This window comes from Seriola dumerili, unplaced genomic scaffold, assembly GCF_002260705.1.
Source record: "Seriola dumerili isolate Sdu_G_001 unplaced genomic scaffold, Sdu_1.0 BDQW01000330.1, whole genome shotgun sequence".
NCBI classification, from domain to species: domain Eukaryota; kingdom Metazoa; phylum Chordata; class Actinopteri; order Carangiformes; family Carangidae; genus Seriola; species Seriola dumerili.
In genome coordinates this window covers 537,033-553,234 of record NW_019174585.1, presented here as the reverse complement: position 1 = coordinate 553,234, position 16,202 = coordinate 537,033, and the positions used below count along the sequence as shown (strand labels likewise).

The 16,202-nt window shown below is 39.0% G+C and overlaps 2 protein-coding genes and 2 pseudogenes across 2 annotated transcripts; all 4 read right to left on the bottom strand.

Annotated features, from left to right (window-relative positions):
- Positions 1-2,700: 2,700 nt before the first annotated feature.
- On the bottom strand, positions 2,701-3,627 carry LOC111232263 (olfactory receptor 52A5-like). The gene has a single exon (XM_022759704.1). The coding sequence runs from the start codon at positions 3,625-3,627 to the stop codon at positions 2,701-2,703; it is 927 nt and encodes a 308-aa protein (XP_022615425.1).
- A 5,131-nt stretch (positions 3,628-8,758) lies between these two features.
- LOC111232334 (green-sensitive opsin-1-like) lies at positions 8,759-9,682 on the bottom strand. Its single transcript, XM_022759795.1, has one exon. The coding sequence runs from the start codon at positions 9,680-9,682 to the stop codon at positions 8,759-8,761; it is 924 nt and encodes a 307-aa protein (XP_022615516.1).
- A 1,673-nt stretch (positions 9,683-11,355) lies between these two features.
- LOC111232262 lies at positions 11,356-12,241 on the bottom strand (annotated as a pseudogene).
- A 2,784-nt stretch (positions 12,242-15,025) lies between these two features.
- Positions 15,026-15,795, bottom strand: LOC111232261 (annotated as a pseudogene).
- Positions 15,796-16,202: the final 407 nt, after the last annotated feature.

The following is a 16,202-nucleotide window of genomic DNA, read 5'->3' as shown; positions in this document are numbered from 1 at the left end:
TGTAGTCCTCCTTCGCCTGCTTTAATCTCCTCTTCAGCTCATGTTGGACACACCTGAGCTTCTCCATGTCTCCATCCCAAAAGGCCTATTTTTTTTGGTTGAGGAGGGTCTTGATGTTACTGGTGATCCAGGGTTTGTTGATTGGAAAGCAGTGTACAGTCCTTGTTGGTATTACAGTGTCCATCCAGAAGTTAATGTAGTCTGTGGTACATTCAACCGTTCTATCAAGGTCAGGGTCCTTGCTGTTATTATTTTACTGTGACTCCAAAGCACAAAAAGTACAATTCAGTCTGTGCACTCAAAGCAGTCCTTTAGAGACTCACTGGCCTCCAGGATCCAGTTCCTGAATGAGCGGGTGGTTGCAGCCTGCCTCAGTACACAGGGTTTGTAGGAAGGCTGAAGAAAAAACAGATTATGATCTGATCTGCCAAACGGTGGTAGATCTGAAGAAGTGTAAGCCTCCTTGAAGTTTGCATACAACAGATCAAGTGTCTTATTTTCCCTTGTGGGACACTCAACATACTGAGTGAAGCCAGTCAGGTGAGAGGTGAGATTTACATGGTTAAAATCACTTGATATTGCAATGAGTGCATCAGGGTGCTGGGTCTGTACTCTCCCAACAGTCTCGAGATGTCACATGCGACTACAAGGCTTTGCTCGTGGTTGAATGTAAACAACAATGGCGACGATGTGTGAGAACTCCCTCGGTACATAGTACAGTCTAAGACCAACTGCCAACCATTCAATATCCCAACAGCATATCTTCTCCTTAACTGTGATATGACTAGGGTTGCACCATCTATTGCTCACACTGGTTCTACAACAGTCTTCCAACTTTATTCTTTCCACTTGGTCTGGCGTCTTTGTCCACTCGTACTGCAGTGAAGCCGGGGAAATCCACACAACATATTGTCGTTTAACCAGGTTTCCATAAAACCCATGAGACTACACTCACTACACTATACTCACTGGTTCTTCACAAGATATTGCAAAAGACTGGTCAGATGCTTCAACTCAACGTATTGTTTCAAATTCGTTGCCGACGACTGCCTAAAAATTGGGGCTAGGCAATTAACTGAAAAAGTATCAAAACTGATATTTAGAATCTTTCACAACTTAATTTTGCTGATGTCGGTTAATTTGGTTAATACTTTCTTCAATGCATGCGTTCATGAACTGTCCCGTTATAACATAAAACCTCATGTTCAGTCATGTGTGTCTGCCCCACCCGACTAATGTTAGACTACTCCTGGTGTTTTGAGCCCCTAAAATGGAGACTTTTGGAAATGCTGCTGGACCCATTTTAGTATGAAAACGCTGGGGTTACACTGTAGTGGCGATCAGTGTAGTCCCTGGATAGGTAGAAATGGAGACTTTTGGAAACAATGACACAGACACCTGTCCTCACCTCCTGCTTGGGTCACAACTACCAGACAGTGGTGAATGCAACATGGAAAGCAACCCAAGGTAGCACCACCGTTTTGTTTAATCATTTAGAACTCAATCACATTACCAAATATGAAGAGTGCCCTGCTCTGAAAAAGAGAGAGAGGGATACGTGCCAAAGAAATCATTCATTAAACGTAATCAAGGTAAAAGTTTGAAATAATCCCTATATTAGCCCTAATAAAAACATGAGATATTTTCCATTGGAATTTGTAATGATTTGTCAATTCACTGAGCATTCGCTTAATTCCTTCTGTAACTCACCAGCAGATGGTAACCAGTGAACCTCTCTGCTCCTCAGGGTCGTATGTAAACAGTGTTATGAAATCACAATAAAAACAAGATAAAGTTGGTGGACTGACTTTAATTGGAAAGTTTGCAAGTGTTCCAAAAATGATATACAAACAGATTTCAAATTATTATGAAGGGCAATTAAATTATTAATGATGTATAAATAACATATTTTACAGATCAGATTTAGATTTTTAATTTGAATTAATAATTAGAATTTTAGACAGCAGAGGTCAAACTCTGCTCCTCCGTGACATTCTTGTGTAGCATGATTGTCAAGCGTATTGTCATGAAGGGCAAATTCTTTAGTTTCGATTTAATATACACCATAAAATCTCACTCACCTCACCTCATCATAGCAAAATTATTAATGAGGTATACATTACATGAAATATAGCCTATAATAATGATGATGTTGAGTTTTAGAGAGATAAAATGCATGTAATTATTGATTTTACAGTTCTTTTCAGCCATTGTTCAAGTAGTCCAGTGCCAGGGCTTCTGGTACAAACACAGACTGACAACAGAGAAAACATGTGTTGACAGAGTAAACAAATTAGATAGCGTCTGATTTCGTAAAGCTGACGATTTATACCATGAAGCAAAGAAGCATGCTGCCTTAAAATACAAAAGCCAACATCAACAACCCTTATCCTTCATCCTAATTAAATTCATGCTTGAAGCAATATAGACTCAACAGCATGAACATGTGATGCATAAAGGACAATTAAATAAAATGCTGCATGTTCTATCTAAAGCAATAACTGTGCTGCATTATGTATAATAACTTGATGACTGATGGCTGCCAAGCACCTCACTGATTATCATTACTCATTGCAATGTCATGTAGGACCTGCTGACTTGTTATTCACAAGCACACACCCATTGAACCCAGTTCAACATCCATGCTTGTCAAAGATAAACACTTGCACACAAACAGTGACTAACTGTGATTCTAATTTGTCAAATAGCATTTCTTTTATACAAATCAAAGGAGACATAGTTTTTCAGTGCATTAAAAAAAACTTCATCTCTGAGGCCATAAATGAGAGGACTCAGACATCTTGGTGCAAGAAAAAACATTATGTAGTTAACATACCTGACATTATTGAATAAAATAAAATTAATATGAAGGAAAGGAGCCTCAATGAATGGGCTCCACAGCTGGATGAGACAGAGCAGCAGCTGAAAACCATGAAGAACCACTGTTCTGAGCCCTTTCTTTGATGACTTTTTATCCTCTCCTGATGCCGCTTTGGCCACTTTCATTATTTTAACATAACAGAAAACAAGGATGATGCACATAATCAAAAACTGGAATTGATATATAGCTGACCGAAGATGTTGCTGCCACATGTAAAATATAAACACCTCCACTGAACATATCTGATATTGTTTGTAAAAGCTCAGGGATGCTGATACAAAGAAGGTGGAGAGAATAACAATGCAGGGCACAGAGCTGAGGCAATGGATGATAAGGATGCAGTGAATAGTATTGCGTGTGGAGCACAGCTCTCCATGGCGCAGGGGCATGCAAATGGCCACATTGCGCTCCAGGGTCATTGCTGTCAGAGTAACTGGTGTGACTGTAACATACACAAGTACCACAACAGAGATAATGATACACAACCAAACTTGCATGGCAACACGAAAATAGTTGAAGATGAGAAGGATATTAGACATGAATAACAAGAAACTATCTGAAAGTAATGTAACAGCAAATAGGATGTAGCGTGTAGTTGTGTAGAAGCACTCTTTCTTAAAAAAGGTGACAATGAGCAACAAGTTAATGCAGAGAAAAATCATCACCAGGATCTGCACAATAATGACCTGGTAATTTATCTGCTGCTGCAAGGACTCACCACCAGGCAGTGAATTGTTATCTGCCATATATCTGTTTTCTAAGCCACTGTAAAAAAGTCCATGAATGTGTCATTATTAAAAGAAAATTAGATTTTTTTTTAATACAAAATGATGATCTTCTCTTAAGTGATATGATGGTGGATTAAATACAGCAGTTTCCCAAACCCTAAATGCTGCTCCAGAGACTAATATTGTCTACTGAGCTCTGTGCAAGTCTGTGTATGATATTTTAAAGGCTAGAACATCCAAAAATAGCACAAAGCCTCTTTCATTGGTTGTCCATAGTTGGATAGATGGGGTGCTACAGTGACATCAGAAGGTGTGCGCCTTAAAATTTTCTTCCAATAGAATATTATTATTCAATAGGTCCTTTTTTCTCAAAATTATTCATCACAAGTTGTGACTAAGAGTAAAGGCTTTGGTATGTCTTTTATTTAAATGTGATTGGACACACTTTTGCAAAGCAGAATTCTATCATGATACATCTGGCTTACTCTTATGAAGGGTTTAATGGCATTACAAACCAACATGCCCCCTTTTGTAAATTCACGGTGAAAGGAAAATCCACAGGTTTTCACCTGAATTATCTTGTCTACTTAAAAGGGCATTAGATAAGATCCCAAAATTGGTTGTTTTTAGCACCATTGTGGCAGTGAAGTGAAGCGCAGTCAGCATTCTGTTGCTCGCTCTCATGGTCATGCTCGTATTCCTTGGGCGTGAGTGCACATCGACCAAAACAGTGACACTGCATGAGATTGACCGGCATCATGTTGACAGATGAGGTAAGTGAAGTTACACTGTTTTTACAGTTTGACAAACGTTATATTTATTTGAAATTGTGTTTATAACATCGTTATTAGCTTGTTGGCTAGCACAATATGATGTAGGGTTATTTATTTTAAACTAATCAATTCTTGCATGATACATTCATATGAGACGTCGGCGTTGGCTTGCTAGTCAACTTTATCAATGGCTGTTTCGTCTAGCTTTCAGCATGAGCTTCAGCAGTGTGAGCACAGCTGAATTTGCTGGATGCTAACGCTAACATTTAGTGAACTAGTTAGATGGTAGCCTAATTATAGAGTTGCCACACTTCATTATTTATGCAAGTTTCAATTTCAACTCTCATTTAGCTGAATAGATGCGCTAATGTTTCAGCGTAATACAATAGACTTACTTTCAACTAACTGTACTGAATGGTCTCGGAGTTTGTTGAGACAACGACAATCGTAAACTGACGTCAGTTATAACAGTCAGTCAATCAAATGCTATTCATGTAGCCCAAATTCACAAAAAATTCTTCTGAGGTGGCTTTACAACCTGTGCAGGTGATGACAGAGTTACAGGTTATGAAAAAAACATCCTGTAACATAGTCTAGTTTCTACTAGTTTACTTTGTTGTAACCTAAAAATACACTTACAATGTTTATTTTACTGTTACTGTCAATCATGCATCAAATAGAGAGGTGCTGCCTCAAGTGAGGGTTTGAGTATCTCGGGGTATTGTTCATGAGTGACCGTAAAATAGAGCATGAGGTTGACAGATTGGTACAGCATCTGCAGTCAGTGGCAACAACGGGACTATATTTCATAGTATGCACAAGTACCGCCTATTCGCTACCTTTAGGTTTCCCCACACGCACATATGTCTACTCATCAAGCCAGAGAGCAAGAGAGAGAGAGTGAGAGAGAGGGAGAGAGAGACGTTGATTCGTGTATTTTACTGCTAAAGTTATGACAACACTATAATAAAACTACCACATTAATTTCAAAGACCAACCAACAGGCCTGAAAAACACCTACAGCAGCGAAATAACAGGCTACAATATACTAGTAGGGCAGGGGGGAGATCTCCAATAGTACAGAAACAAGGTTATTGACCCACACAAACGTCGTGACTATGAGATGCATCTGCGGAACGTTGTGCAAGAACCAATGTGACCTTAAAAACCATCAGGCCAGAATGAAATGAAAGGAGCAGGAGAACGAGGTGCAGTGCTCAGGCCCTGAGCCTGGTGAGACACAGGAGGAGCACGGCCAGGAGGCAACCCACAGAGCCCAGTCCTTCCATGCACCAGAGCCTGCTAACCATTGCAGAATAGTTAAACAGCAACGGATTAAGTGGCCTCCAGCCAGCAACCGCAGTGCATTGCTGCAGTTTGACAAAGACTAGCCAACATTATTCAAGCTACAGCCAAAGGAGATGCAGACAGTTGACTGCAAACAATGACTTCCATCATTGTCAGCTACGGCTCTGAAAGGTTCGGCCACACTAAGAAAGGTAACACCAAACCAACCACCTACACCATGAAACACAGGGCCACCAGACTACATCATCTCCAGCAGGAGCTTTGAACCCTCAAAAGCCAATACAAGAAATCCATGGAAGAGGAGAAGCAAGCCTTAGCTGACCTACGAAACACCCCAATGAAAGGGTTAAAGACCCTCCGCAGAGAAGAGTGGCACAGGAGAAGAAGAAGAGAGAGAGTCAGGAAATGGGCTGCTTTCATTGCTTATCCCTTTGGCTTTACCAGCTGCTAGGGGACAAACGTAGTGTCCGCTTTGTGTGCTCAAAAGATGAAGTAAATTGTTTCCTCCATGATACTCTGAGCAACCCGATGAGGGATCAAGATCTCAAACCCAATGATGCCCTCATCAGTCCAGCCCCCCCAAAAACTGAGTTCAATCTGAGGGAGCCAAGTCTAAAGGAGGTTGAGGAGGTCATTAAGGCAGCATGCTCAGCCTCTTCCCCAGGTCCTAGTGACGTACCCTACACTGTTTACAAGCACGTTGCAAAGCTCCTCCTACACCAATGGAAGATGTTGAAGGTCATATGGCGAAGGGGGTTGCTGACCAGTGGATGTGTGCGGAGAGATGGTGGATTGCCAAAGAGGAAAACTCCAAGAGCCTCAGTCAGTTTCGGTCAATCTGGCTGCTGAGTGTTGAGGGAAAGTGTTGAGTGTTTTCAGCATTGTCTCCCGAAGAGGCAACCTTGTCGTGCTATGGTTGGATGAGACCACTGCTTATGGGTCCATACCGCACCGACTGGTTGAGCTTGCACTACACCGCCACCATGTTCCCAGAAGGACAAGGATCTGATCCTGGATTACTATGATAATTTCAGGTTGAGTGTCACATATGGGTCACAAACATCAGACTGGCTTGAAAAAGGATTAATAATGGGCTGTACCATCTCTGTTCTTCTTTCTGCCCTAGTCATGAACATGGTAGCCAAGTTAGCCGAAGATCAGTGGTTTTCTCCCCAAGTGGATGGGCTTCCCCCACAGCCTCAGCAACGCAGCTCTGTATGGGACCAATAACATTTTGCAGCTCCCATTCAGTGGTCTCATTGGTTTATGGATGCATGCACAAGAGAAGCCGTGCAGTACAGGGACTCCAGGGACCAGAGGGTGTCATCAGTGGGCATTGAGGTGAAGACAGGGCAGAAATGGAGGGCAGAGAAAGCATTGGAGGTGGCAGAGTCACTCTTAAGGCAAAAAGCGCTGGTGAAAGTGAAGTGCATTAAAGTTAATTTGGCATCAACCCGCAAGAGACGCCGGCAGTTAACACATCTACCTACAACCGCCTGCAGAGAAGCCTACCAGAAATCAAGAATTCCCAAGACCTCTCCTCCTCTCCTGGCAAACTCCACCAGAGCTGAACCGCTTAGACACCGGCAGAATCCGTCACTGCGATAACGGGACACGGCCTCCGGGAGAATCTAACTAGATCCTGCATCTCCAGGGTTACCACGGCAACCTCAGCCACCTGGATTCCAGCCAAGGGTCTCCAGCTAGAGCACAACTCACAGTAGGCCAGTCTTAACCTTCTGCTCATTAATGGGTTGTTGTCCTAATATCATAATATTTAATTATCAAATCTCATTTGTAGATGTAGTATCATTAGCTGTATAGCCATAGTGTATAGCCATAAAATATTCTCTGCCACCATTGCCAACTCATCACACTGCTCATTTCATTATTATTTTCATCTTTATGATTATTACACATTGCATTTTCTCTGTTGATAATAGCTTAGTTAATAAACTTAAGTTATTTAACCCCGAGGACTTTAATTAATTTTAAAGTTATTATTTACTATTAATATTTCTAATATTAATATTTTCTTAATTTATGATATCCAATAAATTCATAGACAACCTAAATTCAACATATTTGGTGTCCAGCTCATGAGGTAGAGCTCAGAACCAACACCATTTAGAAAAAATATTGTGTTTACTCAATTGGTGAAACAGTTACTGTGTTTCTATAGAAAAATACAATTTTGCTTTGACGGAGAAAATAAGGCTCGTAGGTTTAATGTTTAATGTGTAAGGTATGTGTTTTATTGTTTACCCAAGTATTGGCTAAGCTGGTAAGTTGAAGTCTAATTGCATGTATGATATTTTTATTGTGTATGATAAGCACACTTTGTTAGAACAATATAATTCTAATATCATTGAGAGTTTGGAAGTGGAACAAATAATTTTCAATATTTTAAGTATTTGTATTCAGTCTACATTTAACTCACTGTGATTCATCTCATACAAGTATCATCTCTTTGGCTGACAGAAAGCAAAATTGGTTTATATTGAGTCAGATTAGTATATATAAATAGTTTTCCACTCAAAGGGGTAAAAGCAGGTAAAGAAACATATTACAGAACACCTTACTGTGCTTTCTCTGAGCTGTGGCTTTTAAAATAAATTTCCTATCATGTTTGAATAAAGTCACATAAGTCGGAATGACAAAAACACTTCTGCTTGGTGAAGTCTTGATGTTACATACTCCATTTCTGAAAAGGGCTTATACCTTATGTGCCTTGTTTAGCCTAATAGACTCCTTCAAGTCTGTGCAGCCACCTCAGCAATGGAGGCTTTGAACAATGATAACAAATACATGGTATAGGAATAATAAAGTCCACCATTTCACAAGTATGTCATATTTTTTGATAGGTGTAAATGCTACAATGATGTATAATCAATATTATATATAACAACAAGAACTGCAACAACAGCAACAACCTGAAAAACATAATCACCTCAAATGAGCAATCATGCACAAATACAACAACAGTGCTGTCATTTAAATAGCAGTGAAATCATAGCATGCTTATAGTAATAAACCAGTTAAATAAAAAAAGTTAACAACAGACATGCTCAAATATATCTTTTAAACAAACCACAAAAGACGTCATTTTTCAGTACATGAAAAAATGTTTCATCCCTGAGGCCATAAATGAGAGGACTCAGACATCTTGGAGCAAGATTAAACATTATGTAGTTAAAAAACCTGACATTAATGAATAACCTGAAATTCATTTGAAGTACAGCAGTTTCTATAAATGGGCCCCACAGCTGCATAAGACATAGCAGCAGCTGAAAACCATGAAGAGCCACTGTTCTCAGCCCTTTCCTTGTTGACTTTTTATCATCTCCTGATGCAGCTTTGGCCACTTTCATTATTTTAACATAGGAGAAAACAATGATGATGCACATTATCAAGAAGTAAAACTGATGCACAGCTGACCTAATATGATCCTGCCATCTGTACAAAATGAACATCTCCACAGAACATATTCTGTAATGCTTGTAAAAGCTAAAAGGAGCTGATGCAAAGAAGGGTAAGAGAACAACAATGCAGGGCACAGAGCTGAGGCCATGGATGATGAGGATACAGTGCATAGTGCTGCGTGTTGAGCTCAGCTCTCCATGGCGCAGGGGCATACAAATAGCCACGTGACGCTCCAGGGTCATTGCTGTCAGAGTAACTGGTGTGACTGTAACATACAGAAGCACCACAACAGAGATATTGATACACAACCACACTTGCAGGGTAAAGTGAAAATAGGCAAAGATGAAGAGGATATCAGACATGAACAATAGCAAGCTATCGGACAGTAGAGTAACAGCAAATAAGATGTAGCGAGCAGTTGTGTAGAAGCACTCCTTTTTGAAAAAGGTTATGATGAGCAACAGGTTGATGCAGAGAAAAATCATCACCAGGATCTGCACAATAATAACCCGGTCATTGATCTGCCGCAGTGAGAAACCACCTCCAACCAATGAGTTGTTATCTGCCATCACTTTTCTAAATAAATGCACAAGTTTTTGCATTTTTGTGAAATGTTAAATTGTCAATATTAAATGTGTTTGTCAAAGAAAAATTTGATTCTTTTAACAAAAGTACAAAAGTCAGGCTTCTCTGTTGATCTTTACCAGACCTTCCCTGTAGTGGCATAGCATTGAGGAAGATATTTCAAAGACATATGTTGAGGTCCTTGCAGTGCTCTGAGAGAGGGTTGTGAATTGAGACTTTATAGGAGTGAAACTTTGCTCATTAAAGTGTAATCATACAGGGTTTTCCCTGGCCGAACTGGAGAGGGTGGGGCATGGTTGGGTGTGTGTGTGTGTGAGTGTGTGTGTGTGTGTGTGTGTGTGTGTGTGTGTGTGTGTGTGTGTGTGTGTAATCATTAGCTGTATAGCATAGTGTATAGCCATAAAATATCTCTTGCCACCATTGCCAACTCATCACACTGCTCATTTCATTATTATTTTCATCTTTATGATTATTACACATTGCATTTTCTCTGTTGATAATAGCTTAGTTAATAAACTTAAGTTATTTAACCCCGAGGACTTAATTAATTTTAAAGTTATTATTTACTATTAATATTTCTAATATTATATTTTCTTAATTTATGATATCCATAAATTCATAGACAACCTAAATTCAACATATTTGGTGTCCAGCTCATAGGTAGAAGCTCAGAACCAACACCATTTAGAAAAAATATTGTGTTTACTCAATTGGGGAACATTACTGTGTTTCTATAGAAAAATACAATTTTGCTTTGACGAGAAAATAAGGCTCGTAGGTTTAATGTTTAATGTGTAAGGTATGTTGTTTATTGTTTACCCAAGTATTGGCTAAGCTGGTAAGTTGAAGTCTAATTGCATGTATGTATTTTTATTGTGTATGATAAGCACACTTTGTTAGAACAATATAATTCTAATATCATTGAGAGTTTGGAAGTGGAACAAATAATTTTCAATATTTAAGTATTTGTATTCAGTCTACATATTAACTCACTGTGATTCATCTCATACAAGTATCATCTCTTTGGCTGACAGAAAGCAAAATTGGTTATATTGAGTCAGATTAGTATATATAAAATAGTTTTCCACTCAAAGGGGTAAAAGCAGGTAAAGAAACATATTACAGAACACCTTACTGTGCTTTCTCTGAGCTGTGGCTTTAAATAAATTTCCTATCATGTTTGAATAAAGTCACATAAGTCGGAATGACAAAAACACTCTCTGCTTGGTGAAGTCTTGATGTTTACATACTCCATTTCTGAAAGGGCTTATACCTTATTGTGCCTTGTTTAGCCTAATAGACTCCTTCAAGTCTGTGCAGCCACCTCAGCAATGGAGGCTTTGAACAATGATAACAAATACATGGTATAGGAATAATAAAGTCCACCATTTCACAAGTATGTCATATTTTTTGATAGGTGTAAATGCTACAATGATGTATAATCAATATTATATATCAACAACAAGAACTGCAACAACAGCAACAACCTGAAAAACATAATCACCTCAAATGAGCAATCATGCACAAATACAACAACATGCTGTCATTTAAATAGCAGTGAAATCATAGCATGCTTATAGTAATAAACCAGTTTAAATAAAAAAAGTTAACAACAGACATGCTCAAATATATCTTTTAAACAAACCCACAAAAGACGTCATTTTTCAGTACATGAAAAAAATGTTTCATCCCTGAGGCCATAAATGAGAGGACTCAGACATCTTGGAGCAAGATTAAAACATATGTAGTTAAAAAACCTGACATTAATGAATAACCTGAAATTCATTTGAAGTACAGCAGTTTCTATAAATGGGCCCCACAGCTGCATAAGACATAGCAGCAGCTGAAAACCATGAAGAGCACTGTTCTCAGCCCTTTCCTTTTGACTTTTTATCATCTTCCTGATGCAGCTTTGGCCACTTTCATTATTTTTAACATAGGAGAAAACAATGATGATGCACATCATCAAGAAGTAAAACTGATGCACAGCTGACCTAATATGATCCTGCCATCTGTACAAATGAACATCTCACAGAACATATTCTGTAATGCTTGTAAAAGCTAAAAGGAGCTGATGCAAAGAAGGGTAAGAGAACAACAATGCAGGGCACAGAGCTGAGCCATGGATGATGAGGATACGGTGCATAGTGCTGCGTGTGGAGCACAGCTCTCCATGGCGCAGGGGCATACAAATAGCCACGTGACGCTCCAGGGTCATTGCTGTCAGAGTAACTGGTGTGACTGTAACATACAGAAGACCACAACAGAGATATTGATACACAACCACACTTGCAGGTAAAGTGAAAATAGGCAAAGATGAAGGGATATCAGACATGAACAATAGCAAAGCTATCGGACAGTAGAGTAACAGCAAATAAGATGTAGCGAGCAGTTGTGTAGAAGCACTCCTTTTTGAAAAAGGATGATGAGCAACAAGTTGATGCAGAAGAAAAATCATCACCAGGATCTGCACAATAATAACCCGGTCATTGATCTGCCGCAGTGAGAAAACCACCTCCAACCAATGAGTTGTTATCTGCCATCACTTTTCTAAATAAATGCACAAGTTTTTGCATTTTTGTGAAATGTTAAATTGTCAATATTAAATGTGTTTGTCAAAGAAAAATTTGATTCTTTTAACAAAAGTACAAAAGTCAGGCTTCTCTGTTGATCTTTACCAGACCTTCCCTGTAGTGGCATAGCATTGAGGAAGATATTCAAAGACATATGTTGAGGTCCTTGCAGTGCTCTAGAAGAGGGTTGTGAATTGAGACTTTATAGGAGTGAAACTTTGCTCATTAAAGTGTAATCATACAGGGTTTCCCTGGCCGAACTGGAGAGGGTGGGCATGGTTGGGTGTGTGTTGTGTGTGAGTGTGTGTGTGTGTGTGTGTGTGTGTGTGTGTGTGTGTGTGTGTGTGTGTGTTGGGGGGTTTCGGGTTCTCAAAAGCCAGCTTTGCGAACAATGAATAAAGAGTGATGTAAAATCAAGTAAACGTCGGCTTTAATACCCTCGTTACTTGACAAGACAGACTTGGTACTCTCGCCTTGACTCCTCTCTCACGCTCTGATCCTCTCCTTCACTGGCACCTTCCACTTGTGGCTGAGAACTAGGCCTACTTCCTGTCCTGACAAATTAACCATATCTTGTCAGTAACATGAATTAACATTTTTTCCCATATTAGAAGAAACTAATGATGTCTGCACTCTGCACTGTTTCACCTGTCCTCGCGATTCTTATACTCGCAAACTCTCTTTTTGAAATAATCTGTGATTTGAGACATATCGGCAACAAAAACGTACGTGATGGGATGTAACGTTAATTTAGGGAAACTTTTCAAGAAGCTGGGTGTGCTTGAGTGTAAAAAGAGATAATATTCACTTGTTTGATTACCCGCAAAATCAGGTCACCGCCTCCTTCTGCAAGCAGAAAAATCCACGCGTTCGTATTCTTCTTCTTTGGCAATTTTCAGATAGCTCTGCCTGATGCACAGATTAAATACAGCGCCACTACATTGCCGTGGTGGCGTACAGCCACAACTGCAGTTACAACCATCAAATCCACAGAGTACTGAGAAAACAAGTAGGCCTACTAGAAGGCGCCGCCTTGCAATTCTCCATCAGGAAAAACCCTGTCATTGCTACACTCTGCTAGACTCCCTCAGAGCTATCTGTAGATGAATCCAGGTGTTAAGCAGATGTAAACAACCCACCATTACAGGTAGAATCTCACTTATTAAACCACTGGCAATACAACAATGTTTGTAAAGGAATTACTTTTTAACCTCCCTTGCCAAGAAATGTTTCCCATTAATTTTGAAAAAATATAGAAATCAAGAACCATTGAAAGCAACAACAGATAACAGCTGTCGGCAGTTCACAAACAATAACGGCAAACATTTCAAGAACATGGACATTAGATGACATGTTGTTAATATAAAGTTACCAACTGAAACGCACTCTGAATTCTGTGTACAGATCCAGATGCCGCTCTTTGAACTGCTTAGATAAATTTCAAGTGTTTCCGACATCTACGGTACTGTAGAAAGTACTGTCACATTTTCAGAATTTTGACATCGGCTTGGTACCGAAAGTATCAGTTCTCAAATCAGTCTTAGCCACTGGTGAGGTTCACGTGTGCTAAGGCAGAGAATTCATTATTTAGGGGTGCTACAGAATAACACGTTGGTAATTGAAGATAGGGCTGCCACAATTGGTCACCATAATTAAATATGTTAATTCGATGTATTCGTTTTTTTCATTTTTTCAAAAACTTCACTTCGTTGTAACACATCTGTGTGTTCAACATCCCAACAGCTGTGGTGAATTGAGTTAACACAGACTGCCAAACCTGTTCAAACTATTTAACATTGATCACGTTAGCCTGACTTTATATTATTTTGCAAGCTAGCTCTACCAGGCATTTAAGTTGGCAAAGTAATAAAACTATATTGTCCATGTGTTGCACATTGGTTAACATGACTTTCATAGTATTGTGCTGCAGAAATAACGTTATCTCGACAGTCCCTGAGAATTATGGGTGCCTTCCGTTAAATAAACGTGATGGTAGATGATGAGGACACTGACAGAGACTGACAGTATTTTAGATCACGTTAGTTTCTGTCAATTTTTATTAATATAATTGAATGAAATTCATGAATGTTTATCAGTCTTTATAAGCACACCTATCACACCATATTAATCATGAAAAGCACGGTTTTAAACTTCTGTACTGAAACTTTTGACTTATATACAGCCCAGTCAGTGTAAGTGATATTTTCTAAATATATGATCAAAGTTCCAAACGTAAGTGAAATTATATAAAAATGCTCCCCGCATGTCAAAAAACAGATTCCTGAAGGTAACCTGTCCTTTCATTTTCTCAAGAAATTTGATGTATTGTTTTCTTCATAGCCGATTCATATGTTGAATAACTTGAATGAGTTGGTGAGTAGGGAAATGACCATGTGCAAAGCGAAAATGTTTGGGAAGCATGTGAACTAAGCATAACACTATTATAGTATTCAAAATATTTTCCCAAGGTTGACAGGTCTGCAAATGAAAAAGATGCAAAAAAAAGTCTGAATTGTATCTTTTTACTGTATGTAGATTTCGAAAAAGTTCACGATAAATAAAGATTATTGTTATATAATTATTATCTTGACGACACTGTAATCACAGTCATGCTTACCATAATAAACTACTTAGTTTAAACTAGTTAAAATCATTCTTAAAACATGTTTATGTAAAACTGGATTACAGACATGCCAGCAAGATTAAAAATGTTCAATCTCCCTTCTCAAATATTTCTCCTGGATACATACATTTTCAGTACATGAAAAAATGTTCATCCCTGAGGCCATAAATGAGAGGACTCAGACATCTTGGAGCAAGATTAAACATTACATAGTTAAAGACCTGACCTCAATAAATAACCTGAAATCAATCTGAAGCACAGTCGTTTCTATGAATGGACGCCAAAACTGGATAAGACAGAGAAGAAGCTGGAAACCATGAAGAGCCACTGTTCTCAGCCCTTTCCTTGTTGACTTTTTTATCATCTCCTGATGCAGCTTTGGCCACTTTCATTATTTTAACATAGGAGAAAACAATGATGATGCACATTATCAAAAGTAAAACTGATGCACACTGACCTAATATGATCCTGCCATCTGTACAAAATGAACATCTCCACAGAACATATTCTGTTTTGTTTGTAAAAAGCTAAGAGAGGCTGATGCAAAGAAGGTGAAGAGAACAACAATGCAGGGCACAGAGCTGAGCCATGGATGATGAGGATACAGTGCATATGCTGCGTGTTGAGCTCAGCTCTCCATGGCGCGGGGCATACAAATAGCCACGTGACGCTCCAGGGTCATTGCTGTCAGAGTAACTGGTGTGACTGTAAGATACAGAAGCACCACAACAGAGATAATGATACACATCCAAACCTGCAGGGTAAAGTGAAAATAGGCAAAGATGAAGAGGATATCAGACATGAACATAAGCAAGCTATCGGACAGTAGAGTAACAGCAAATAAGATGTAGCGAGCAGTTGTGTAGAAGCACTCCTTTTTGAAAAAGGTTATGATGAGCAACAAGTGTGATGCAGAGAAAAATCATCACCAGGACTGCACAATAATAACCCGGTCATTGATCTGCCGCAGTGAGAAAACCACCTCCAACCAATGAGTTGTTATCTGCCATCACTTTTCTAAATAAATGCACAAGTTTTGCATTTTTGTGAAATGTTAAATTGTCAATATTAAATGTGTTTGTCAAAGAAAAATTTATTATTTTAACAAAAGTACAAATAGTCAGGCTTCTCTGTACTTTACCAGACCTTCCCTGTATGGCACATAGCATTGTGAGAAGATATTTTCAAAGACATATTTGAGAGTCCTTGCCAGTGCCCTTGAGAGAGGTTGTATGAATTGAACCTTTATAGGAGCACAGACAAAAGAGCAAGCATGAAAACTTTTGCTCATTAAAGTGGAATCATACA